Consider the following 25,201-nt stretch of genomic DNA (forward strand, 5'->3'; position numbering starts at 1 on the left):
AACTCTCTCTCTCTCTTTCACACACACACACACACACACATACACACACACACACACACACACACATACGCACACTGTCAATTTTAAAAAGAGGGTAAAGGGACCAGGAAGGGAACAGCTGAGTTCTGCTGGTGTCTTTGGAAAGCTGTGACAGCTGTCTTGCACTGTTGGAACATGTGAGTGGAGAGTCTACCCAGGGCCTTTACTAATCCTGGGGATGTTTATCGTAGCCTACTGTAACCTCAAACTCCTGGGCTCAAGTGATCTTCCTGCTTCAGCCTCCCAAGTATCTGGGACTGCAGGCACGCACCACAATGCCTGGCTAATTTTCCTATTTTTTTGTAGAGACAAGGTCTTGCTCTTGCTCAGGCTGGTCACAAAATCCTGGCCTCAAGTGATCCTGCCTGGGCCTCCCAAAGTGCTGGGATTACAGATGTCAGCCGCCCCCCCCCCCCCCCCCCCCCGAGCCAGATGCTGGTTTTAAAGTTCTGATTCACCAAGCACTTACAGCCTGCTGTTCCAGGTGGTTTAATTATGTACATATAGTTATTAGTAGCAACTAACATCTTTTAAACTCTGGATTTCTTCCTCTTTTAATTTCTGACATAGTGGCACTTTTATGAATATAAAAGATATTTGTAGACTTTGTCTGCAAATGATAAAGTCTACCTATCCATCTTACTCTGGCCCCATAGGCAAGAGCAAGAGAGCCAGACATTAGGTCCAGTGACACTGGAAGGAGAGGGCTGGGGCGGGGGCACAGGATGGTAAAGGGGCTGCAGAGCCCACAGTGTGATCTGCACATCCTGGGAGAGGAGAAGTCGGGGCTGCCGAAATGGCTCCGGCAATATCATGCGCAACTTGCTGGTTTATTGAGGGCAACGAGGAAGGTATCCTAAGAGCACAGTGCCTGATACATAAAGTGTTCAATGGTCACTCCTGGAATGAATTAATGAGTGCAGTAATGAGTGCCATCACTGGCTGAGGTCAAGTATCGCCATGCTTTGGGGTTGAAGGTGAAATGAGTGTTTGGATGAGTGAGACTGTGCTGTCACTATTCATGACGTTGCACCAACCTTGCATCATGGTCCGAGGGTAGGGGCCCGTCCCGGCCAGGAGAGGCAATGGCACATTTTCCCAGGCCTCTGATTTTAGCCAGGCCTTCATCCTCCTGAATGTCTTGGAACTGCTTATGCAGCACTGGCACTCAACACTTGTACTGGAGGAAATGACTTTTTAACTACAGCACTGTAGAAGATTCTTTGAACAAAGCGCAATGAACAGTGGCGGGCCAGCCTTTATTCTCGGTAACCGTGCGGAAGAGCTCTAGAGGAGCTGGAAAGCAGGTGAGTCTCGTGTGAGGCAACTAATTAGAGAACAATCCACCCTCGAGACAGGCTGGTGACTAACAAGAGGCTCTTTGGAAGCAGATAATTTGGGGACTTCCTTACATCTGTGCAGTCTGGAGACGTCTGTCCTGGGGCTCAGATTAGCAGCTGCGCTCATCGGGGTACTGCTTTGCAGGGCTCTGTAACTCGTCAGCAGGTTCTTCTCACGCGGTAGGTTCGGTCTGAGAGTTCTCTTGCGAGGAGCTTGCTGTGATTTTGTGCAGGCCACAGTCAGAAGGAAATGATGGTGGCATTGGCGCAGGCCACGGTGGCATGACTTCCGGTATACAGTTCTAGCAAAACCTGGTATTCTCCCTGCAGGAGGCACAGGTAACGTGTTAGTTAGGCATGTGAGCCACAGTACAATCAACCACCTAACAAATGTTTATCAAGCATCTTCTATGTGCTGTGCGCTGTTCTAGACACTGGAGACAAAGTAGAACAAAACTAACCATGGCCCTCTGAGCCCTGTGGAGCTTACAGTCTCGCTGGGAGAGGGGCAGGCCACACCGCAGTTGGCTGTGAAGGGGGTCAGATACCGATGCTCGTGCAGGGAGGGGTGTGCAGGAGCTCAGGTGGGGACAGGGTGAGTGCTGGTTTGCAGTTTTAAGTAGGGTGGCCCAGGGAGGCCGTGCTCAGAAGACCACCTTTAGGCAAAGGCCTGAAGAGTTCTGGAGTGTTCTGTGCTGCTGTGGGCTGCTGCCCCCACATTTGAGGGACAGCAAGGAGGCCACAGGGGCCTCAGGGAAGAGAGGGCGAGGAAGTGAGTTCAGGGAGATGTAGGAAGCCAGACCCTTGGGGCCTCGCAGGCCATGCTGGGGACGTCGGCTTCCACTCTGAAAGGGATTTGGGTCTCCAGAGTTTTCCCCAGGGGAGTGGCCTGATCTGATGTTTGTGTCAGGGGACCCCTCTGGCTGCCGGGCTGAAAAGATGGGGTGGGTGGCAGTTGCAGTCATGCAGGTGAGGTACAAGGGTGACTGGGGGCGGGGGTAGGGGAGAAGGGGTTGGATTCCAGAGAGGATCTGCTGAGGAGCCCGAGTGGGTTGAGAGAAAGAGCTGGGTTAAAGGCGACTCAGAGGCTCCTGGCCTGCTAGACTGGAAGGATAAAGGGTCATTTGCTGGGACAGAGAAGACCCTGGGGGTGCACAACTCAGCAGCACAACATCCAAATGCTCTGGCACAAAATGTATGGCCACTTCCAGCTTTCCTTTCTGGCAGCAACACTGCAGAGAGGGCTCCCTTCATCTACAGTTAGCTTCCAAGAGCCGTCTGAGCACTGTGGCGCGTGAGGAATGGTGGAAGAGTCCCAGGGCTGGAGCCACACCTGTTTCGCTCTCTGCCCCAGCGCCCCACTGGCCATGAGGTGGTGACAGGGCTGTGGACGCTGATCTGGAGAAGAAAAGGCTGGGGGAGGCGGAGTGTGGCTGGCAGGGCAAAGGACTGAGGGGAGGGGAGGCTCAGGAGACCCCAGCACATCCGGGAACTGCCTGTCACCAAAGGAGGAAAGGGTTTGATCTGTACAAAGCCGGAGGGAAGGAAGCAGTCAGACCACAGAACAGAAGTTGCGTGAGAGGCTGCCTTTGTCAGAAGAGAATAACTTTCTAGCACCTTGCCGAGGCTCAGAAGCGGGTGGATCCCCCGACAGAGGCTCTGCTCTGGATGGGCCTGGGTGTCAGTCTGTGGTTCTGGAGGCTCCCAGGAGTCTCATTGCTCAAATACTGAGCAGCTGACATTTTAGAAACAGTGTTAGGAATTTAACCAAAGCTGTGTAAAAGTTTGAGAATTCATAATGAGTAAAGATTGGCTCAAATTTATATCTGATTGTGCATCACCCTCATCTTCACCTACTTTTCTTTTAACTCTCTCTGTATATTTAAGTCCACTCCCTGCACGATTATTAAAAATCAAATGAGCTTTTCATTATTGCTTTATGAGTCTGAGAAAAGACGTATTTGAGGGAAGGGGCTTCAGATTATGAGCTATGGGTACACAGACTTGGGGTAAGGCGTGAGGGTGTTTGGGCAGCCGAGCCAGTCTGGGGGCAGGAGGGCTGTGCGCTGGGAGGACAGGAGGCGGGCGGGGATGAAGGACGGAGCGGGCAGCCTCTCCACTGTTGAGGGCACCGGGGTTGCAGGTTAGGACTTTGAAGGTGCCTCCTTGGCGCTGCATGGTTCAGGTTGTGTCTACAAGTTGGTGCTTTGGGAGCCCCCAGATCTCTAAATTCCATTTCAGAAAACAGCAGTGCACAGATATGGGACACAGGCACGGCTACGATCTGGGCCACGGGACTGGATGCGTTAAAAGGGAACTGATACGAAGGCACTGAGTTGTGAGTCAGAAAGTTTTTGGCCACTCAGAGACCCCCATTAGCCAGAGCCCATCCCAGGGGGTTAGGTTGGAGGAGAGGACATGGGGTTATGGGGTACGTCTTTCAAAACCCAAAGGCTGTCTGTCTCTGTCCCGCATTAGGGAAGCGAAGTCTCTGGGCGCCGCAGGCCAGTGCAGGGAGCCCGTCGTGGGACGGAAGCCCCAGCGGCCTCTGCCGCAGACGCGGCCCTCACACTGGCACCGCCTCCTCCAGCTCCGTCACTGGGTGAAGAACTCGGGCATTGCACGCCCCCCAAATGTCACAGGTGAATGTAATAAAGCTTTTTAGACCTCTGGCCAGTGTTTTCTTTCAAAAGGGTTCTTTGACTTTAAGACTTTCTTTTCCACTCTATTTCATATAATTGCTAAGGGTAGCTAGTTTTACAAAAAAGCAAATAATGCAAAATGAAAATCAATTGTTAGCGAATTTTAAGTCAGTCTCTAGTTGGTGGTCAGAAGGAAAGTGGGAAAAGAAAGAGAATTTAAATAGCAAACATTTAAAGAACAAAAGGCTATCTGGGAGAATTTAGGTCCCACAACCTAGAATTGAAGAGAGATTGAGTTTGCCTTTCTTGAAAAACTTTCCCACTGTGCCACTGAGGCCTGAGGAGAAAGCGCGGGAGAACCCCGGGGGTGGGGGGCTGGAGACCTCCCAGCTGCAGGAGCAGTGCCAGTGGGACCCAGATGCTATCGGGACGAGGTGGGATGGGGCTGGCCCTCTGAGCCGGGAACCCAGGGCCTGGGGCAGAGAGGAAACAAACCCAGACGTGAAACTAAGTTAACGAGATTCTGTATGGAGGAGGAGACCCTTTTCCTGAGTCAGATGCAGGTTTTGGAGAACTGAAATAATGAGATCGGAAACAAAAACATTTAAAACGATTACATTTTTGCAGTCTTTTTCATGTTCGGTAGGATTCTCTCAGGAGTAGCATCTTGAAAATTTATTGTTTATGGCAGACCAGCTTGAGTTCAGCCATGAATAGAGTCACACTATTTTGGATAAAAAGGAATTAGTGGGAAATTCTGCTCTCGGCAGTGAGCCTTGTCCGCAAATGCTGAGGACGTGGGCATACTATTGACTTGGTGGCAGCCCACGAGTGACAGTGCAAGGGCTGTACCTAGGGGACCTTTAAGTCCAGGGCTTTGCGTGTCTGCCTTTCTCTGCACTGCCAGCCACCCCAGCACGAATCGCAGCGTGCGTGCGGCCGCTCCACGCAGCAACCAGCGCAAGCCACACGGAGTCCCCACGGACGCCAGCAGCCCTGCCGGACGAGACACAGGCATCCCTCTCGGGGAGGTTTGTGTCCAGATGGCCTGCAAAGCTTCAATGGCACAGGAAACGTTGAATACCTAAATGGCAGATGCTAAAAGGTAACAGCGTTATGGAGAAAGGCTTTTGTAGTAATGGCTTTTGGATAAGTTTTAAACTGTTCAGTTCCCTCCTCCTTCCCCTCCTCTTTCTCGCCTTCTCCTTAAGAAACGACCTGTTCAATACAAGCATTAAGCAACAGAGCAAAACAGAAAACCAAGACCTTACCTTGGGAATATCTATGCCAGGGTTATTGACAGGGCCGGCAAAGTAGATCTGCTCTGAAAAACATGTAAATTCAATCATTTAAAACAAAAATGGTTCCCTCGCACGATCTGTGGTCACACAGATGTGTAACGATTGTTGGCACTAAAATTGGAGTAGCCACTGAGAGAAATGTTCTCATTCCCTGATCCAGACCTACTGTTCATTCCTTTATTCTTTTATGCAACAGATGCCCGCTGGCCACCTGCCATGTGGCAGCCCCTGGGCATGCAGTGACTAAAAACAGTCTGTGCCCACGAGCTGTGTGTATTCTAACGAGGAGACTGACAGTGCCAAAATAACTAGACAAGAAAGATCCAGACTGTAGAAGGTGCCGGCAGGAGCCAGGCAGGCAACGTGAGAGGGCGGGAGGCTGAAGCAGGATGCACAGGGTTAAATCCTGAGACCATCCCTACAGGTATTCGACCATGGACAGCCATTATCGCTCTGGGCTGTTTCCTGACTTTTAAGATGGGTACCACGATGACAGTAACAGTGCCCACCTCCTAGTGTTGTGAAGAGTCAGGAGTTAACCGATGTAAAGCACTAATAGCATAATGACATCCAGGAAGCACCTGTGGATACTGGCTAATGCCAGGAACTGGGGGCTGTGTGTTTCGTGGGGCACTGGCAGGGAGAGGCGCGTCTCAGGAGGTGACACTCGAGCCAAGCCCTGAAGACGCAGGAGAGCCCAGCCTTTAAAGGGCTGGGAGAAGAGCATCCCAGGACAGCAGGGTAAGGGCAGAGGCCCTGGTACGGAGAAGGGCTGGGCAGCTGGAAGGGCAGAGGGACGGGTTCTGCAGAAGCACAGTGAGCAAGGGGGGCCACGTGGAGACGAGCCTGGGAAGCCTGAGGGGGGACAGACAATCCAGGACCTTGAGGAGTTTGGATTTCATTCCCAAGGCGATGGGAAAGGTGTTAAAAAGTCAAGGGAAAGTAGCTAATTCATGTTTTTCAGAGACATGGCGCTGTGCGGGGAGTGGAAGGGAGGCAAGAGCGGAGGGTCTCCAGGCTGAGGTGAGTGATGGGTTGGTGGGGGTGGCGCTGGGGACAGAGGAACAGATGTGTTGGACATGCAGAGTGAGGGCCAGGGAGGGTCTGGGGTGGAGCATCTGGGTAGGTGGGGGGGCCTAGAGAGGGTGTGTGTGTGTGTGTGTGTGTGTGTGTGTGTGTGGTGATGAAAGAGCTCTGTTTCTAGGGGAGGGTTAATCGAGGCACTTGTAGGGGTTGGATATACAAATCTGGAATTTTGGGGAGGAGGTAGGGATGGGTTATGAATATTAGAGTCATTAGAAGGTGATAAAGCCATGGGACAGGATGGGAACCCCTCCACCCCCACCCAGAGAAAACAAATGAGAAGACAGAGAAGGGGACAGGGCCAGAGCCACTCCCGAGGCCCTGCAGCATTCAGAGGTTGAGTCAGGGAGGGGAAGCCAGCCAAGGAGGCCAAGAAGGAATGGTGGGTAGAGTGGAGGGTCCCCAGACAGTGGGACCAAAGGAGCCAGGAGATGAGTGTTTTCCAAACAGGAGGGGACGAGCAGCTGTGTTGGATGCCACCGCTGAGAGTTTGAGTAAGATGAGGACAGAAATGTGCAGTGGCTTGGGCAACGTGAGGTCATTGGGTGACCCTGACAGGAGCTCGGAGAGGTAAGGACAGATGTCGAGTGGGCTGGGTTGAGGAGTGACGTGAGGAGGGATGTGAGAGAGTTCTGCCATGCGGGGGAGCAGAGCTCACGAACGGTAACCAGAGGAGGGCGTGGTGTCAAGGGTGGTTTGCGTCTGTGCTCAGGGTAGAGACACTGCACCATATACTTTGTCCACAGGGAATGGTCTTGTAGGAAGTGACATTGAAAGTGCAGAACAGGGAATAACTGAAGGAACGAAGTGTTTAAGAAGGTGGGAAGGAAGGCATTTGCCTTTGACAGGAGCACAGATATTACTCCCATTGTCGTAGGACAGGAAAAAAGAGCAGAGCGAGCTTCAGTGCAGGCGGGTCTGCAGTCGGCGTCAGAGCAGCGGCAGGCCCTGCCTGGTGACTTGGGTTTTCCAGTGACGATCATGGAGACAGATGAGGGGCGTGGACGGTGAGGGCCTATGCTGTGTTGAGCAGCAAAAGAAGGTGCGTAATATTCATCACGGGCGGTGGGAAGGAAATCCACTTGAGAAACACAGAAGGATTTCTAGGCAGTGTCGAGTGCTTTTTTTGAGTTTTGTGGCCATAAATTTAAAGATGCTTCAACCAGCCCAGATGCAGATTTTCTCAGCAACCTTCAGAAGGTGTGATGCAGGAACAGAGAAGGTCGACAACTGGGTTGGAGTTTTGCTGGACGAGAAGGGTCAGGAGAGAAAGGCAAAGCTGCCAGGACAGATGCGAGGGGACAGTGTGTAACAACACGAGGCCACGGAATCTGCGGGGTTGCGGAAGAAGGTGAAGGCGGGTGGGGGGGGGGGTCGGTGACAGTTCAAAGAGTGGTGCAGTCATTGAATGGAGTTTCGTTATTACAGTCGAGATCCTAGAATCAATGAGCTGGAAGAACACGAGGAAGCCGGAGGGCAGAGGCTTGAAGTTGAGATTTCAGAAACGGTGCAGTTTCACACTCAGGATTGACACGGGAGGTGGTGGCTGAGGTGACACGATGGAAGTGGCTGTCGGAGGTAAGCAGGTGAGGAAGGTGGGCCATCCATGCCCACACTGAGGTCAGCAAGAAGGAGGACACCTCTGCCAGCTGCTCGGTGATTGCTGCCCCCTCTGCGATTCCCCAGCGCCGTGCACCTAGCGTGTGATAAGCACCGCGGCGGCTGAGAGCACAGACCAGGGTCGGGCTACCTGGGCTGGGGTCTTAGCTCCTGTTCCCACCCAGGCTCCCTGAGCGGTGTGTGTAGGCGCTGTTCCTAGGAAGCACAGAGTGCAGAAGCGCTGCCCGCCCATGATGCGCTCGGTGCCCAAGCTCTGCACAGCCCGGGGCACCGTTCCCGTCAATCTGTGCGGACGGTGCCCTCAGGAGCAGTGCAGTGGCTGGCCGTCCACCAGCACATGATTTCTCTCTAGGAAATCATCTTCTCCCCTGTGGATACTCTCTGACCCAAGCCAGGACAATCGGAGCAAAGGGACAAGGAGACCCCGGCCCAGTCTGTTCTGGCAAGAAGTGGTTTCATTTCGCCTCACCGATCTCTAGGGCTGCCCACTTTCTGCCCGGTGTTGCAGCTTCTCCTTGTACCTGAGACTCCTACACAGCCTTTCAAGAAGTTCCCTTTGCTTTTGTTGACTGGAGCAGGCTTCTGCTGCCTGCAACCTGAGGATGTGACTGGCGTGGGCAGGAGCCAGTCAAGGGCTGTCTTGCCAGCATCAGGGTTTGGGGCACGGTGTGGCTCAGGGGTAGAGTCCACGGATGAGGACCGGGTGTGCCAACCCCTGTCTGGTCTGGCTGGGTTCCCTTGGCCATGTTTTATACACACTTTATGTTTTTACAGATTGCTCTCCAGTGGCAGAGTGCAAACGACTTGACCTGGGAAACAGAAAGACGTGGGTTCAAGATGCCCCTTTCCCACTCACTAGCATTTGCTTAACCGTCCTGCCACTCAGCTTCCGTGCTTGCAAAATAGCAATAGGAACACCTCCCCACAGGGCGCTAAGAGGACTGGAGAACTTGTCTACAAGGTCGCTGAGCAGAATGGGATCCCCAGGAAAGGTAGACACCACAGTTATCAGTTGTATTAATATTCACCCACCAGGTGTCACGAAGAGCAATGGCATGACCGACCACTGCTGGGATGTTGAGAACACAAGGAGACTAGGTTTGGGAACCTCTTTGTGCATAACTGCTAAGTCCTGAACTTCTGTTCTAAAATAATGGATGAATATGATGCGTTGAAGAGCCCAGGAATGATGTCTAGCATCTCGATGTGCTCACTTAATGTCCCAAGATGTGCTAACTTGTGCTCTTCACTATTAACAGGGTCTTTACTGGGGCAAGAGATTTTCATTAAATTGGTCTCTTACACTTTACAGTTTCAAGTGGCGCTTTTTGGGGGCTTGTGAAGTTCCTGAGAATAGCTGCAAGGAACTCATGAAACTGTCTTTTTTTTTTTAACCTGATGAAACAACACCTAAAATTAAATTCTCGCTCCTTCCTTTCTCAGATCCTCTCCGACTCTGAGCTTCCTTTAATGAACGTTCCCACACCCCAGTGCTATAAAAAGGTCCCCAATGTGTTTGGGCCCATTTCTTCCTTCCCTTCATTTGAAATCTTTATCAATTTTTAATGTGCAGTGGATTGAAAAATTCACCTCCCTGGTTCGGAACGCATGAAGTCATTTCTGAATATCGGCTTTTTTTTTTTTTGACCCAAATCATGGGATGACTGTCACTGAGTGTCTTTTTAGAGAGGGAATGGTTTTTAAATTGTGGAAATAAAAGGTCCCAAGGGTGCTGGATGACACTGGCTGAGCCGGGGCCTGCGCCCTGCTCTGCATCCTTCTGTCCTCGGGAACTGCGCGGTGCTGGCGTGGAGAGCCTGTTGGGGACTGTCTTCCCGCTTGCCAGACCTCCCTAGGATCTTAATAGAATTCTCCCTAATCTTTCAAATTTACTATAAAAATGTCATCAAAAGTTAAACACTAATGGCTGACTACTTAAAAGTAAATTGCCAAAGTAGGGGAATTCAGTAATCGCAGTTATTTCTGTTTTGCTCAGGAAAGTGTTAGTCCCAACGTGAAGTAATGACAAATATTTGAGATGATGGATATGCTAATTACCCTGATCTGGTCACTATACATTTTGTATATATAAAAACATCACTCTATATTCCATGAATATATACAATTATTATTTGTCAAAGAATAAAATTAAAATGCTAAAAAAGGAAATAAAATGGTTATTACATGAAAGTATGCGTCACAGAGCTGGATTTGTGAAATTCCATAATAGGCCAAGGGTTTGTAAAAATGCCCATATTGTCTTAGAAAATTAAAATTGCTTCTTTCCTAGGTCAACCTTAGTCTTACTATGCTGGGGTCGACTAACATAAAGAATTGACTGATGTCAAAGGACATTTAAAAACATGCTTGAATTTGAGGATGGAGGGAAGGTACTCAGAGCTGTAAGATTCCTCAGTAGCCAGCGAGTTCTCTTGCAGCTTGCTCAGCAGCCACCCAGCAGTCAGGAGGGCTCTCTGACCTCACCCCGGCTGGTGTCCTCACTAGGGTGACCACTGTGTCTAGTTGTCTTTTGAAGTCCATGACTTTTCTGCTAATGCAATAAGTAAGCCATTGTTTTTGTTGATTCTGCCTGAATTTGCAGCAGCAGCGGCTGCCCAGTAATCACAAGCAGGAAACCTGCAGCTGCTTGAAGTCTGTAGACAAAGAATAAAACATGAAAACAAGAAAGGGCTGGAGGCCAGGTGGTGGTGCTTCAGATTTCCAATTCCATGAGAAATGTAAATGGCGCTGTCTCCCTAGGGGGCCGGGGGCAGGGAGACTCCGCATTGTCAACCACCAGAGAATAGGCAGGGTTGGACCAAAGGCACCTCCCTGCGAGGAAAAGGTCTTAGACTTCCAAGTCTCCAAGGCTCCGCTGCCTTCCAGGTACCTGGTTAAAATGCAGGCCTCTACTCTGAGATTGATGATGGCTTGAGAAGCTCAGAGTCCTTGCAAGAAATCCATCATCAGCTGCATGAAGTAGCTGCCATTGATCACTTATTGAGTGCTTACTGTGTGCTGAACACCATGCTAAGGGCTTTATGTATATTATCCCATTTTATCCTTATGACAATCCTGTGAGGTCGCTTATATTTTCCTTATTGTACAGATGAGAAAACTGAGGCTCAGAGAGATTAAGTAACTTGCTCGAGGTCACATAAGGGATAAGTGACAGTAAAGGTTCAGCCCTATGTAGGTTGGTAGGTCTGGCTTCAAACCCTATGCTTACCCACCAGGCTAGTGGTTCTCCATGTGTGGTCCCTGGACCAGAATCATCAACCTCACCTGGCAACTTGTCAGAAACGCAAATTCTCAGGCTTCTCTCCAGATGCACTGAACTAGAAACCCCAGAGGGGAATCCGGGCATCTGTGCTTGAGCACGTGCTCCAGGTGATGCTGATGCATGTTCAAGGTCAAGAGCCACTGCGCTGGGCTGGGCCCCCGGCCCTCCAGCAGCAGCACTGCAGTGTGATGAGGCAGGGAGCAGGAAATTGTTCCAGTAATATTGGTCTTGGTAGCATGCTGCCTGCAGCTACAAAATGACAGTGGGGATACTGATGGCAGGAGAAATCGTGCAATTTCCCAGGTGACAGAGAATCATCACTCCCTCCACGAGTCTGTGGATTCATCCATGGGAAGAGGAGCCAAGGTGCATAAGTTCCCATCTAAGCCACTTTGTCACTGGGGCTATTGGCAGTGCCTGAAGGACAAGGACCAGAAGCGGGGCTTGGGGATCCTGAGAGTGAAGTGCAAGGACAGAACGCCTGCAGCTTGCAAAGGAGCTTGCAGAAGCAGGGGGTCTAAATGGCCTCAGAAATCAAAGGTAGAACCCAGGCAATACCCCAGAAAAGACAAACAGTAACCCTGTGTTGCCCATGGCTCCACTTTCCACGGTTTCAGTTACTTGCAGTCCACAAATATTACAGTACTTTAAGAGAGAGAGAGAGTGTGCAAGCACACACTCACGTAGTTTTTGTTACAGAATATTGTTATAATTGTTCTATTTTATTGTTGATTATTGTTGTTAATCTCTTAGTGTGCTTAATTTAAATTTAACTTTATCTTAGGTATGTATGTATAGGGAAAACATAGTATTTATAGGGTTCAGTACTATCTGTGATTTCAGGCCTCCACTGGGGGTCTTGAAATGTATCCTCTGCAGATGGAAGGAGACTACTATATTTTAAAATTGAGTCTTCAGTTAAGCTGCTTATTCTCCTTCTGTTGTAGCTAAGATCAATGCCTGAATTCCTAAGGCTTGCATTTGTTAATATGTGTAGTGAATGTGAAACAGCTGAATCACGAGGCTGACGGCAGTGGTGCCGTGGCTTGGGGCACGCTTTATAGAAGTTGTCAGGTAGTCGGCATAGATTAATGCTCTTCAAGATAGCACCAGCCTGGAAGGTGGTTTTGCCCTGTCTTCTGCTACAGCCATGCAAGGTAGAAGGTATTTTGCAGAAAGCATTTACGGGAATTTTTCTAAATGTAGGCAGTAAACAGATTGCATTCCCATTGGTCCTCCTAAATTCCCTCCCTAGACCTGTAGAAAAGACACATTGAAACAGAAATAGAGGGAGCAATAGAAATCTAGCTGGTGGAACCTGAATTGCCAATCTACTTAAAACTTCTAAGACTGAGTTTTGAATAGATACAGTGAGATTGAGAAGGCTCTGCAGTTAATAATGCTAGGGAGATCACCAGGTACAGGTATCCAGCAGGAACCAGCACCAGAAAAGAAACACGCTGGATAATGAAAAGGAAAGGAAGCCATGTAGCCACGAGCACCCACTGTGGTCACACCTGTGACTTACCGGTGCGTGTAAAATCAGTGAGTATGCCTGGACTTCCTCAGCTGCTGTCAGGGATATCTGCCTTATGGGAAATATTCTGCCAGATTTTAAATATAGTTCTCAAAGGATCTACTCTGTTGCATACTGAAATTCATCTAATTTTGATGCAGTACCCACTTTGGACAAACACTTAGAATAGGAAAGTTGAAATTTACACGAAAGATAAACCAGGGACCAGTTATTTTCTCGACTAAAGGATTCTTCAGCTTGCAAAAGGTGTCCTTGTAATATTTCTTTTAATTACCAGCTTTAAAAATTAATGCATTTAAAATCAAGTCCAAACTTATCTTTTTTTCTGTAGCTTACACATTTTATGAAGTGAGGTATGCCTATATCTATCGTATGTATTTCATAATAGATTTTGCTCATGCTGAAAAGTGGCTCATGCAGGGACGGATGCACCGTGAGTCTGAGCCAGTAGTTCTTATGGGCCCCGCTGCCTTCTGCACCTCTCTGCGGTTCTGACAGGAACTTGGCATCATTAAGTCCGCTCAGCTTTTCGTCATGCTGCACCGTGTCAATCACAGCTGCCAAGGTCTCAAAGAAGAGTCCTGACCTACAGAGCCCTAGTTCATGATAATAAATACCCAGTGTGTATACACACGCACACGCATACACACACAATTCAATTGTTTAACCTCCCTAAGCCTTTACTTCAGTCTCAGTTGATTTTGGCAATAGGTTGGGTACAATTGATAGCCACAAGTCAATCCATGAAACAATAAACAAATTATCTTTGAAAATCAGTTACTCACTTAGTGCTATAAAACCAGCACCACTCTGCCTGGGTTGGCCGACCCTGGCCAGAACTCACAGAGGCTCGGCCAGAACCAGGTTTGACAGCTCATGCGCCTCTTGCCACCAGAGTGAAAATCGTGTGTTCATTCTATTTGCTTTATGGCCTTAATCTGAGTCTTTACTCAGATCTCTCGGTTCATTTCCAGTTGAGAATCTCTCTTCTCCATGGCCCTACACAGAATATCCTAGAAGCCAAAACGTGAGCCACCCTGTCCCTTTAATAATTTCTCCCTGTTTTTTATTTGGGGGGAGCAAGTCATGCTCTTACTTTCCAGGTTGACACTCAAGTTTCATGTTCCACTGTAAGTCCTACGATCAAATCTCCACTCTGTTCAACTCCTTGTTTCCCTCTCATCCTCCTGGCATGGGCTGTTCTAGGAAACTCATTGAACAGACGGACCTCACTGAGAATGGACGTGAAGATGTGTTGAACTCTGATACGTCAGAGACTGAATGGGACGGGGGTGAACTTGACTCGATTCCAAGCCAGACAGGGCTGCGGGAGTCTCATCTGTGGTGCTGGGTAGTGCTGACGAAACAGACTTTGGGAGAAGTCCCAGTGTCAGGTGGTTGTGGGGTATCTTTTTGGGATCATGAGGACAGACCACACCTTGGTGGACAGATGTCAGGTTCCCTTGAAGCAAGTGGATATTCCCATGGTCACATATTCCGGGAAAAAGTCAAGGCAGGGCCAGAAAACAAGAATTTTAGAGGCTGACCTGACCCAGGTAAAACAAAAAAACATTACAGAACAACACAGCCACAAAAGACTCATTCAGCTGCTGCTCAGGAAATCCTGGGTCTGGGGCAGGCTGGTGGAGAGGGGTGCGGTGGCCGCCCCCTGGCTCCCAGGTGAGCCAGTATGAGTCGGAATCCTCACCTCCGACTTGTGTTTGTGAGAGACCCGCCCGGGGTTACAGAGCAGCCCTGTGGGTGCTCAGGCTGCCCCAGCCCCTGCCGCAAGGTCCCCCAGGTGTGAGAGGGAGCCAGAGAGGTTCACTGCCACGATTTCTGACGCACCAGGACCATCGCATGTCTTTTCTTGCTTAGTCTCCACGGTCACCCAGTAAAGAATTATGGCTACTCCCATTCAATACATGAAGTAGCTGAGAATCAGAGAAATTAAATGACCGCCCAGAAAAGAAGAGCTCCTGTCCCCAGCCCGTCGATGGCAGCTGTGGGGGTGGAGCATGGCCCCCCTCCCTGGCTTTCTCACGAGGGGCTTTCTTCCTGCCCCCACCGCTCTTACCAGTTTTCCTGTGCGGTCCCCTTTGCCTCCCATCTAATTTGTTGGCACAGCCTTACAAAGCCGAGTTACAGCAAAGGTGTCGCGTTTGTGTCAGCGTTGGGGACCTGAACTGATGCGCGGCTGTGCTCCCCTGTTCTGCCCCACAGCCCTGGCGTCTCACCCGCTACCGTGCGACGGCAGCGCCTACAGCAGGGGCTCGGCCAGCTCTGGCCTGTGGCCGAATCCTGCCCAAGGCCTGGTTTGGAGCAGCCTCAAGCTGAGAATGATTTTGATTTTTATGTTTTTAAATTTCAGGAAAAAAATCAAAAGAAGAATATTTCATCACATGTAAACATTATATGAAATTTAAATTTCAGTGTCCATAAATCCAGTCTTATTGAGACACAGCCATGACCATTCCTTTTCATATTGTCTATGGTGAGTTTCACACTGCAAGGGTGGATTTGAGCAATCACCAAAGAGACCATGTGGCCTGTAAAGCCTGAAATATTTGCTGCCTTGCCCTTTCCAGAAAAAGTTTGCCAACCTGTGGCCCAAAGGGCTTTTATTTTTTTATTTTTATTTTTTGGGACAGAGTCTCACTCTGTTTCCTGGGCTAGAGTGCTGTGGCGTCAGCCTAGCTCACTGCAACCTCAAACTCCTGGGCTCAAGTGATCCTACTGCCTCAGCCTCCCATGTAGCAGGGACTGCAGGTATGCACCACCATGCCTGGCTGATTTTTTCTATATATTTTTAGTTGTCCAACAAATTTCTTTCTTTCTTTTTTTTTTTTTTTTAGTAGAGAGGAGGTCTCGCTCTTGCTCAGGCTGGTCTTGAACTTCTGAGCTGAAACGATCTGCCCGCGTCGGCCTCCCAGAGTGCTAGGATTACAGGCCTGAGCAACCGCACCGGGCCCCCAAAGGGCTTTTAAAATACAGATGTGCTGAGCCCCAAGCCCAGTTTCTGATTCAGTAAGTCTGAGTGGGGACCGAGAATTTGCCATTTCTAAGAGTTTGCCAGAGAGTGCTGATGTTGCTGGTCTGAGGACCACACTTGGAGAACCACAGCCTTAGAACAGCGGCTGGTGATGCCCAAAGACGACTGTCTGATCCCCATAATTTGTATGTCCTTTAAATCCTTTTCCTAGTCCCAGCGAAGGGCTGAACTGAGTTCACTTCTCCTCTCCCGGACCTTTTCTTTGTTTACAGAAGACGCATAGCAGAGGGGTTCGGAGCTGGAAAGAAGCCCAGCATCACCACCTGTTGGCGCTGTGACCTTGTGTGAGTTACTTAACCTCTCTGGGACTCCATTTCCCCACCTGTTAAAATGAGGCTATATATAGGATAAAACAAAGTATTTTCTCCTGCTATATTCTCCACACAGAGCATTTCTGGTCCTTGAAATGTGTGGGATTTTATCCTCATATCCACCAATTCTCCAATACCAGCTAGGTGTGCTACAGTTCAGTTCAGTTCTGATACTGGAGTTAGCACAGACCCCGTGGGTTAAGGGCTCAGCCCCCAAGACCGCTCTTCCCCCTTATTTCAAACATCAGTTGCAAGTAGTAGGTTCCCAGGTGACCCACAACTTCTGTCCAACTTGGCTATAAACCAGAAGTTGCCACGAACCCCTGCTTGTGTTTGACAATTTGCTAGAATGACTCATAGAACTCAGAGAAACACAGCCTCGTGCCACATAATGAAGTTTCTGTCAGTGAAGGACCACATATATAACATTGGTCTCCTAAGATTATAATACAGTATTTTTACTGTCTGTTTTTATGTTTAGGTTGTTTAGATACACAGGTACTTACCACTGTGTTACAGCTGCCTACAGTGTTCGTACAGTAACATGCGGTCCAGGTTTGTAGCCTGGGAGCAAGAGGCTGCACCACACAGCCCCGGCGTGTGCCGGGCCATGCCACCTAGGTGTGCTAAGGACACTCTGTGATGTTCGCACAAGGAAGAAATTGCCCAGTGATGTATTTTTCGGGACAGACCCCGCTGTTAGGTGATGCCTGACTGTGCTTGCATTTACCAGTTTATCATAAAAGACCTTACAAAGCGTACAGGTGAGCGGCCAGGTGCACGGAGCAAGGCCGGGTGCAGAGCTTCCAGGCCCTCCCTGGGTGCCCCACCCTCCAGGCACTGCCACGTGTTTAGCAACCTAGAAGCTCCCTGAACTCCACGCTTTAGGGATGTCTGTGGAGGCTTCATCATGTAGACATGATGGACTGTTAACTCTATCTCCAGCTCCTCTGTCCTTCCCAGAAGGCAAGGGGTGGAGCTGAAAAATCCGAACTTCTAACTGTGGCTTGGTCTTTGTGGTGATCAGCCCCCACCCAGGAACCCACCAAGAATCATCTCGTTAGGAAAAAAGGCACTCTGGCCACCCAGGAAATGCCAAGGAGTTCAGTCGCTTTACACAAAAAACTGAGTCAAAGACCAAATATTAAAACACAAGATACTCCTATTGCTCAGGAAATTACAAGGGTTTTAGTAGCTGCCAGGAACCAGGGACAGAGATCAAATATATGTTTCCTACTATAAATCATAATATTATAGATGTTAATAACAGTAGTTTCTATACTTCACAAGGCTGATGCAAGCAGTAAATTAGTTCATACACAGAACATTCTTGGGAAGGTGCCTGGTGCACGTGGAGGGGTACGACAATGCCAGTTGGTGTTGTGTAGCCAGCCTGGGGCTAAGGTGGCGCTCTTTGACCTCGGCTGAATGTTGGACCACCTGGCTTGGTTCTGACTCCCAGAGGTTCTGATTTAATTGGTCTAGGGTGTGCCTGGGTATTGGGATCTTCAACATTTCCAAGGGAGATTATAATGCAGCACTGGCCAATAAGAAATATAAAGAGAGCTGCATGCATAATTTTATGTTTCCTAGAAGCCACATTCTAAAAGGTGAAATTAATTTTAATGATATGTTAGTAATGTCTTATTATTGATAAGTAATTAATAAATAATCTAGTAATAGTAAATTCTATTTAACTCAATGTATTCCAAATATTATAATTTCAACATACAACCAATATAACAATGGATGGAGATATTTTACATTCTTTTTTTATACTAAATCTTTGAAATTTAGCCTATGTTGTACACTTAAAGCACATCTGGTTTGTGGTCACTGCATAGGACAGCAGGGGTATGACTGAGGTGCAGCCCAGATTGAGAGCCACGGGGGAGGGCATGCGTGCCTGGTAGCTGTGCACCAGGCCTAAGCTACCCAACTAGGCGGGGGCTCTGTCAGCGTTACTGTTCTTGAGCATCCAGGGAGCTGGCTGCAGCTTCCCCCTCTAGGGTTAGTAATTAGGTGTGGTCCTTAAAGACATTCAGCGAATCCCAATTTAGTCTTAAAAATTGGTTTCAAAAAAAATATTGGTTTCCAGCTTATGGAGCCAGATTGAAAACATAGAGATCAACTAAAGCAGGTAAATCTATATGGCTCGGTGCTACCAGAGGAGAGAGACGGACTGAGGGGGTATTAACAGGGTGGAAGGTAAAACAGTGGCCAGTTCTGTCTCCCTGTCAGTGAGCCCGCAGCTCCGGCAAAGGGGGCTCTGGGCACACTAGGGAGAGAGTACAGAGTGGCTATTAGACGGACCGTTGATATTCCTTCCATGCAAGGCTCTGATTCCGAATGTTCTATTTAACTCCAAACATCATTGAGTATTATATAGGCTGTGATTCTCTTTGAAAACTCTTAGATTTACTCTATAGGGGTTGGTAATTCACCCTCTCTGTTCTTTCCTACAATGAAAAACTAACATTTAAGAATAAATTTGCAAATTTATCCTAAAAACAAGAGAGATTTTCCAAAAAGACAAAAATAAAGATCTGCAATCCCAGGATTTAGAGATAAGCACCTAAGTGTGTGTTCTTCCAGAGCTTTTTGATGTACACTCTTACACGTTTTAATAAAAACAAGATCCAGTGGACAGTACTCTTTTATAGCCTGCTGCTGTTGCTTCTATTTTCAGAGATGAGGTCTCGCTCTATTGCCCAGGCTGCAGTGCAGTGGTTCTGTCACAGCTCCTGGCAGCCTCGAGTGCCTGGCCTCAAACAGCTCTCCTGGCTCAGCCTCTTCGGTAGCTGGGACTACAGGTATGCACAACCACACCTGGCTCATTTTTCTTATTTTTTGTAGGGACAGGATCTTGCTATGTTGCCCACGCTGGTCTTGAACTTCTGGCCTTAAGTGATCCTCCCGCCTCAGCCTCTGAAAGTGCTGGGATTATAGGCGTGAGCCACTGTGCCTGGCCCATAGCACGCTTTGCCATTTAATGTTCTTATATTTTCATGTAATTTAATAATCTACAACATCATTTTAAAATCACAGCATATTATACCTTTGGCCAAATAATGACCTACTTAACCAACACCTTATAATTAGCCATTTAGGCTGTTTCTCCCAAATTGCTAATCACACTATAAATGATGGTACTAAAAGAGCGACTCTTGGCCTCTGAATCCGATGTGTTTCTTGCCTTAGCGCTAGCTAAGGAGAATGCAGAAGAAACGGAGACAATGCTTTGTACCTACAGTCTCACCGAGCCTGACCCACTTTGCAGTTTAATCTGGCTTGGACGACAGCCAGTGAGATGCAGTTTGCACAGGAATACGTAGTAATGCTGCAAAAATGATCCTAAACAACTCAGCTGCAACTGACACCATAATGTGCTGCCCACAGTGGACACCAAGTTTTCTCACTGCTCTGCTAAGGAGGACCTGCAAACCCCAGAGAGACTCCATTTCATGCTAACTATGTCAACAGCAGCTTGTGCTTGGGTTTGGAATGATTTCAGTTCTCCCTGTTGCCATTTTTCCCCTTCTGGTCTTAGTATTAATCACGTCTTTGGAATAGAGTCATTCCTGCAGTAGGTTTGTGGGTGGGTTAAAAAAAATTAATAACCCAAGAAGCCTCTGAATTTAAGATTTGAGTTTCTCTGGCTTATATAATTTGCATAATTATTTGTTCATGCAGCATTTGTATATCACTTTTCTGATCCTTTTATACTGTATGAAGTTTCCTGGCAATTCTCCAAATGCTAGTTTCTCAGCCTGCCTCTGCAGTCATCTTCCCCTTTGCAGTAAAGCAAATAAATGGCTGCAGAGCTGCCCAGAATTCCAATAAGGTAAGCATCAGCCTTTTGGGCTGCTAAGCTGAATTGGGCACCTCACACTGTTTGAGGGAACAATATCTCTTCTGTTTTATTATTTCCATTAAAACCCTACTCAGAGGAAAAAATAGTAAGGTTTTCTTAAACTTGGAGGACCAAGAAAATTTACTGTCTGCTGCGATTCAATGTGCCTTGTGTCTTTGTGCCATGCATAAGCATCATGAGTCACTTCTGAGGTGGACTGGTGTACTTGCATTCAATCCATTATATACCCACATGCAAATTCAGTAAGACAAATATTTATAGTGTCTTTACCCTGTACCAGCTCTCTTTGCCATGTCTTCAGAGACAGATAAGAACAAGAAATATTTTTGCCTTTGAGGAGTCGAAAGTTTAATGGGAGAGACACACACACCCTAGCTATGGAATTCAACTCCTGCTGAGACAAGGGCTAACCAGAAGTAGGAACACAACGCCCCCAGATCACCCACAAGAAGTGCTACATTTGGCTGTGGTTGGAGGAAGGCTTCTGAGCCAAGGTGATGCTTGGGTTAGGTGTGAAGGAAAGACAAATACGGAGTGGGCAGGAGAGGCTAAGGGGACAGTCTGAACAACTTCGCAGGTGTTCAAATGCAGGCTGCGGTGAGAAAGCGGCAAACCATTTGTTGAGGCTGTTGCCAAAGGTGTGGATGGGGGAAATGGAGGAAGATGTTGCTGCAGAAGCAGGCTGGAGTCAAACTTATGACGACCTTTGGTCACTAAAGACCTTAGGCTTATTCTACAGAAGAGGGAGCTCCTGAAGTCTTTTGGGAGGGGGCATGGCATGATGAGCTCTGTATTCACACTGGCAGCAGCGAGGATGGAGACAGGGAACCAGTTAGGAAGCCATTTCTGCAGAAGACTCGATCCAGGGAACAGAAGGACAGCCCAGTATGTGTTCTTTCTTGCCAAGCTGGCAGTACCTCCAAGGGTACCTGTTTCCACATTTGAGTTCAAGAACACCTATTTTGTGGAAAAATTAGAAAGATAAGAAAAAGGCTTGAGATAGAACTGTAGATGCCGGCTACAGGTGACAGCCTGTGAAATTGTTAGCCTTTCCTGGATGGTTATTATTTAATTATGAGCTCATGATGCTTCGAGTTCCTCCAAAACATCTATAAAATCAGGAATCCTTACAGACCACCAGTGTTATCATGCTATGTCTAAATCATACACACCCATAAATATGAAATGAATGCTGAAAACACCATAACAGGCTTCAGATAACTTTAAGGCAAACAGGAAAGTAATTCGTTATTCAATTTCCCAGGTGGTCCTTGTTCCAGTAGGTTAAACTGGTTGGAGATGACTCCATCTCTTGAGATGACTTGGTGTTTGTTTGTGACTCTTTAATGCGCGTGTCACACATAGCAACTTGGAATTATTGTGCTGTGGGTCTCTCATTTCTGCTGGTCAACCAGGATGTCCCTGATGGCACAAACCATTATTGGTTCATCTTCAGGCTCCCCAAAGCATTGGCACAGAGTGGGACTTAGTCACCGTGGGAGGGAGGAAGGAAGGACGGAAGGAAGAAAGAAAGGGAGTAAGGGCTGACTGGATGAGGGGCTTGGGGTTGGCCCAGCTGAGGACAGGTAGGAGATTGGGTGGGGACTGACTAATGACAAGCTCACCATGCTGAGGACATGCACGAATGCACCCAATTAACTAGAAATCTTCCCAGTAAGTTGAGAGAGGAACACAGTCTAATCTTTCTATGGCAGGTTAGCTAGGAGGAAAAAAAAAGTCCCCATTTGAAACAGCGAGTTCTTAAATGATAAATTTAAAATAAACTCCTGGCCAAAAGACACATTCATACATTTCTAGTTTTTTTGTTTATTCATTCATTGGAAGTTAAAATTAGGACCAGCCTACCTGGATCCCTCACAAGCCATGGGCCCTACACCAACTCTGTGACTTTGTGCAAGTTTCTATAACTCTCTGTGCCTCAGTTTCTGCCTTTATAAAGTTGGAGTATTAACAGTACTCATTCAAAGGGGTGGGGTGGGAATGGAATGACTTATTGGGTCTAAAGCTCTTAGAACAGTGCCTGGTACAAATGCTCAGTATCATTAGCTGTTTTGCTGTGTGTGTGTCTGCGTGTGCGTGCGTGCACATGTGTGTGTGTGTATGCGTGTGTGTGTACATGTGTGTATGCGTGTGTGTGTATATGTGTGTGTGTATATGTGTGTGTGTGTGCGTATATGTGTGTGGGTGGGTGGGTGTGTGTATGCGCGTGCGCGCGTGTGTGTGTGCGTGTGTGTGTGTGTGTGTTTGGTGCTCTCCATGTATCAGACATATTCAAAATACTGGAAATAAAAAGGCAAAGGTGGTGCGAACGCCGCCCTCAAGAAGCTCGCAGTCTAGAGGATGACGGCTGGGAACGAGCCGTGAGTCGCCGGGGCAAGCGCTCTAGCACAGGGATGTGCCGCCCCCTTGGGGAGGGGAGGGAGGGCTGAGTTCAGCCTGTCACCTACAGATCACAGCCGTTCACCGCTTCCCATCTGGTTTACCCTCGTTTAAATTCCCTGTTTTCTTTTGTCTGCCTCCCTTGGTGTGGGAAGGGGATACCAATTTCTTCTAGATCTTTCATTTTAAAAGGATAATTGAGTCATTTCACAAAGAACTTCACTGTTTAAAATTCTAGCTTCCTTGAGTGGAGAAACAGATACAGGGGTGTCCCTGGGGCGGGGGGTTGGGGGTGTGAGGTTGGGGGTACACTCCCCGCCAGCCAGTGGACACAGGAAGGAGGGAGCAGCCAGGAGGGAACTCCTGGGCCGGGACAGCCACAGAACAAGCTTCAATTAACAGGCTTTAACTAACCCACAGGGGCATCCCAGGGCCTTGGGTGAGCAGGTGGGGAGGACAAGGTGGAGAGGGCAGGTGGGGTGGGGGGGCTTCCTGCCCTCCTGGGGGATGTGTGGCAGGGGTAGGGGGGTTCGTGAAAAGGGAGCTAATGCAGTGGGTTTCCTGCTTCTCTGCTTTGAGCCTGGCTACCTGATACCCGTGTCCGTCGGTGACCCAAATGGGAAAGGCCGTGACATTCAGTGGGCTTCCTTTTATTTTCTTTTTCAAAGAGCATCGCTATATTGAGGAGACCCTGCCACTAAAGAAGCTGTTGAGGGCAAACCTGGAAACACCTTGAATCTCAATGGATTTTCAGGGCACCACTACTCCCAGTATCCATTTTCGCTTTGTAAAACGTCTCATACACACCATTTCATTTTGATTTCCACAACATCCCTGTAAGGCAGGCCCTTACCGGACAGGCCTGACTGTTATTTCTATAGGACACATGCTGGTAGGTGAGGGCAAGCTTGTCCAGAGGCCCGGGCTAGACGCCGGCTCTTGGCCACCCTGCGGGCCTCTGCAGGCAGTGAGCCAGACAGCTTACCTCCTTTCCTTCTTCCACAGAAAGAAAACTTGGGCTGGTCCTCCTCACAGATGGGGTAGGAGGAATTCAAAATAGACGATCCTTTAGCGGTGAGAGCTATGTCGAGAAACAGCTCTTTGATGTCCTCTCCTGAAGGAAAGAGGAGAGCACCTTTGCTATTATGGTGGGTTTCATTGCATAGCAAGGCATCCAAAGTTTATAACAGCGTGAGCTAAAGGACCTTTTGTTTCTTTTAGTCTGCTCTGTCTGGGGAACAGTTTTCTTCTTTTCCTGGTAAGACAGCATTCAGGCAATGCTACAGGGGATCATAATGATGACCTGGGGTATAGAAGGTGGTCCTTTCTCAGACTCTACCTGTTGGGGGCAAGGTAGTTACTCTGCTGTGCTCCCCTACCCCAATGCTTTGGCCGCTGAATATGATTTCTGCAGGTCTGGCTTCTAGAGCTTCTCAGCTACATAGTATTATTTATCCCTCATGACAGGGTTGGTGTGTGATCCAGCCTACAGACTCCTGCTACTGTTGCCAGGCAGATATTGCACCATGGTTACACAGGAAGCTTCAGGGGGGCTCTGCAGGGGTGACTTTCAATTCTCTCTGCCTTTTTCTCCATTCCTCCCTTTTATGTTCCACCCACTCCTCGTTCTATTCCTCTTTTCTCTCCCCAAAGCATTTCTTGAGCTGCTGCTAAAGTCCAGATATTGTGCGAGATTCTAGAAATACAAAGAGGCATGGGAGTTCTTGATCTCTGGGAATGTTTCCTCCACTTAGCTGAAATGATCCCACATGCAAAGTTTATTAAATCTCTCAGCTCTGGTTTCGGTAAAACTGTTTTAGAAAAGGAGATACTCTGGTAGCTATAGCAAATATATTGGCTAACTGCAATGGCACGATCATACAAAAATTAAACAGAAAGTGCTCTAGCTCATTCACTGGGGTTGGGGAGACAGTATTTTTATCTCCTCTTTGCCTGTGTTAAGGATTCAGGAACTTACATTAGCTATTTGGGATATGAAAGAACACAAATGACAAACCATGCTGCTGGCAGTAGATTTGTTTGTTGCTGAGATAACTAAGCAAAAGCTCTCTCCTGAGTAGATGTCAATATTTAGTCTCAAAATATTTTCCTTTTTTTTCTTGCTGGGTATACGAATTGCAGGTGCTTATGTTGCCCAGATGAGTGCCTAGAGTCTTTTCAGTACAAAAGTACAGCATTAAATGAGAGTTCTACCTTACCTGGATATTACCCAGAGAGAGATTTGAAAATTAAAATGGAAATAGAGTTAATTCCAGAGTGTGGAGGAAGAGCAGTGGTTTAGCCAGTGATTATAGTTAATATGAGTCACTGGATTCGTGAAGTCTGAAGAGGCTATGCAATGTTTTATTTCATGCTAATCATTTTTACTTACTCAGAATAATTCCAAATCTAATGTTGAGATTTGATTTTAATTGTTTGGAACACTGGTCCATAGAGAAGCCAAAATCCTGTAATGGATCTGCCAAGAAGAAAACAAGAGATTAATTGTGAGTACATTGTATATTCTACAAACTCACATTCAAAATTTGCGCCAAACTAATTGCTTTTACACGAGTCACTGACTTCATTCAAAAACATTGCCCAATGATTTTTTTTTTAATAAGTTCATGATGTTTTCAGCAGTTCCTCCCAGTCTCTTCAAGGTCAATGTCAGGTTCCCTCTGACACCAGAGACCCCAACCATGAAACAAGCACTGTG

General features: G+C 47.9%; 1 protein-coding gene and 1 long non-coding RNA gene across 2 annotated transcripts; one reads left to right on the forward strand and one right to left on the reverse strand.

The window, feature by feature from the left end:
- Positions 1-1,428: 1,428 nt before the first annotated feature.
- Positions 1,429-25,027, reverse strand: LOC123638214 (lymphocyte antigen 86-like). The gene is made up of 4 exons (XM_045551666.1): positions 24,875-25,027; positions 23,468-23,596; positions 5,293-5,345; positions 1,429-1,703 (listed from the first exon to the last, which is right to left on the reverse strand). Exons 1-4 carry the CDS (start codon positions 24,933-24,935, stop codon positions 1,620-1,622), a joined length of 327 nt encoding a protein of 108 aa, XP_045407622.1. The 5' UTR covers positions 24,936-25,027; the 3' UTR covers positions 1,429-1,619.
- Positions 7,399-9,196, forward strand: LOC123638215. The gene is made up of 3 exons (XR_006735239.1): positions 7,399-7,447; positions 7,834-7,983; positions 8,800-9,196. It is a non-coding gene; the product is annotated as an uncharacterized LOC123638215 (long non-coding RNA).
- Positions 25,028-25,201: the final 174 nt, after the last annotated feature.

The sequence above is a fragment of the Lemur catta genome, chromosome 5 (genome assembly GCF_020740605.2).
Source record: "Lemur catta isolate mLemCat1 chromosome 5, mLemCat1.pri, whole genome shotgun sequence".
Classification (NCBI taxonomy): Eukaryota; Metazoa; Chordata; class Mammalia; order Primates; family Lemuridae; genus Lemur; species Lemur catta.

Excerpts from the sequence above, each read along its gene's own strand:
- LOC123638214 (XM_045551666.1), bottom strand. The coding sequence starts at position 24,935 with ATGGACCAGTGTTCCAAACAATTAAAATCAAATCTCAACATTAGATTT. Across the intron at positions 23,597-24,874 it reads TAGATTTGGAATTATTCTGA|GAGAGGACATCAAAGAGCTG; the intron begins GTAAGTAAAAAT and ends TCTTTCCTTCAG. Across the intron at positions 1,704-5,292 it reads CTGGCATAGATATTCCCAAG|GGAGAATACCAGGTTTTGCT; the intron begins GTAAGGTCTTGG and ends TGCCTCCTGCAG.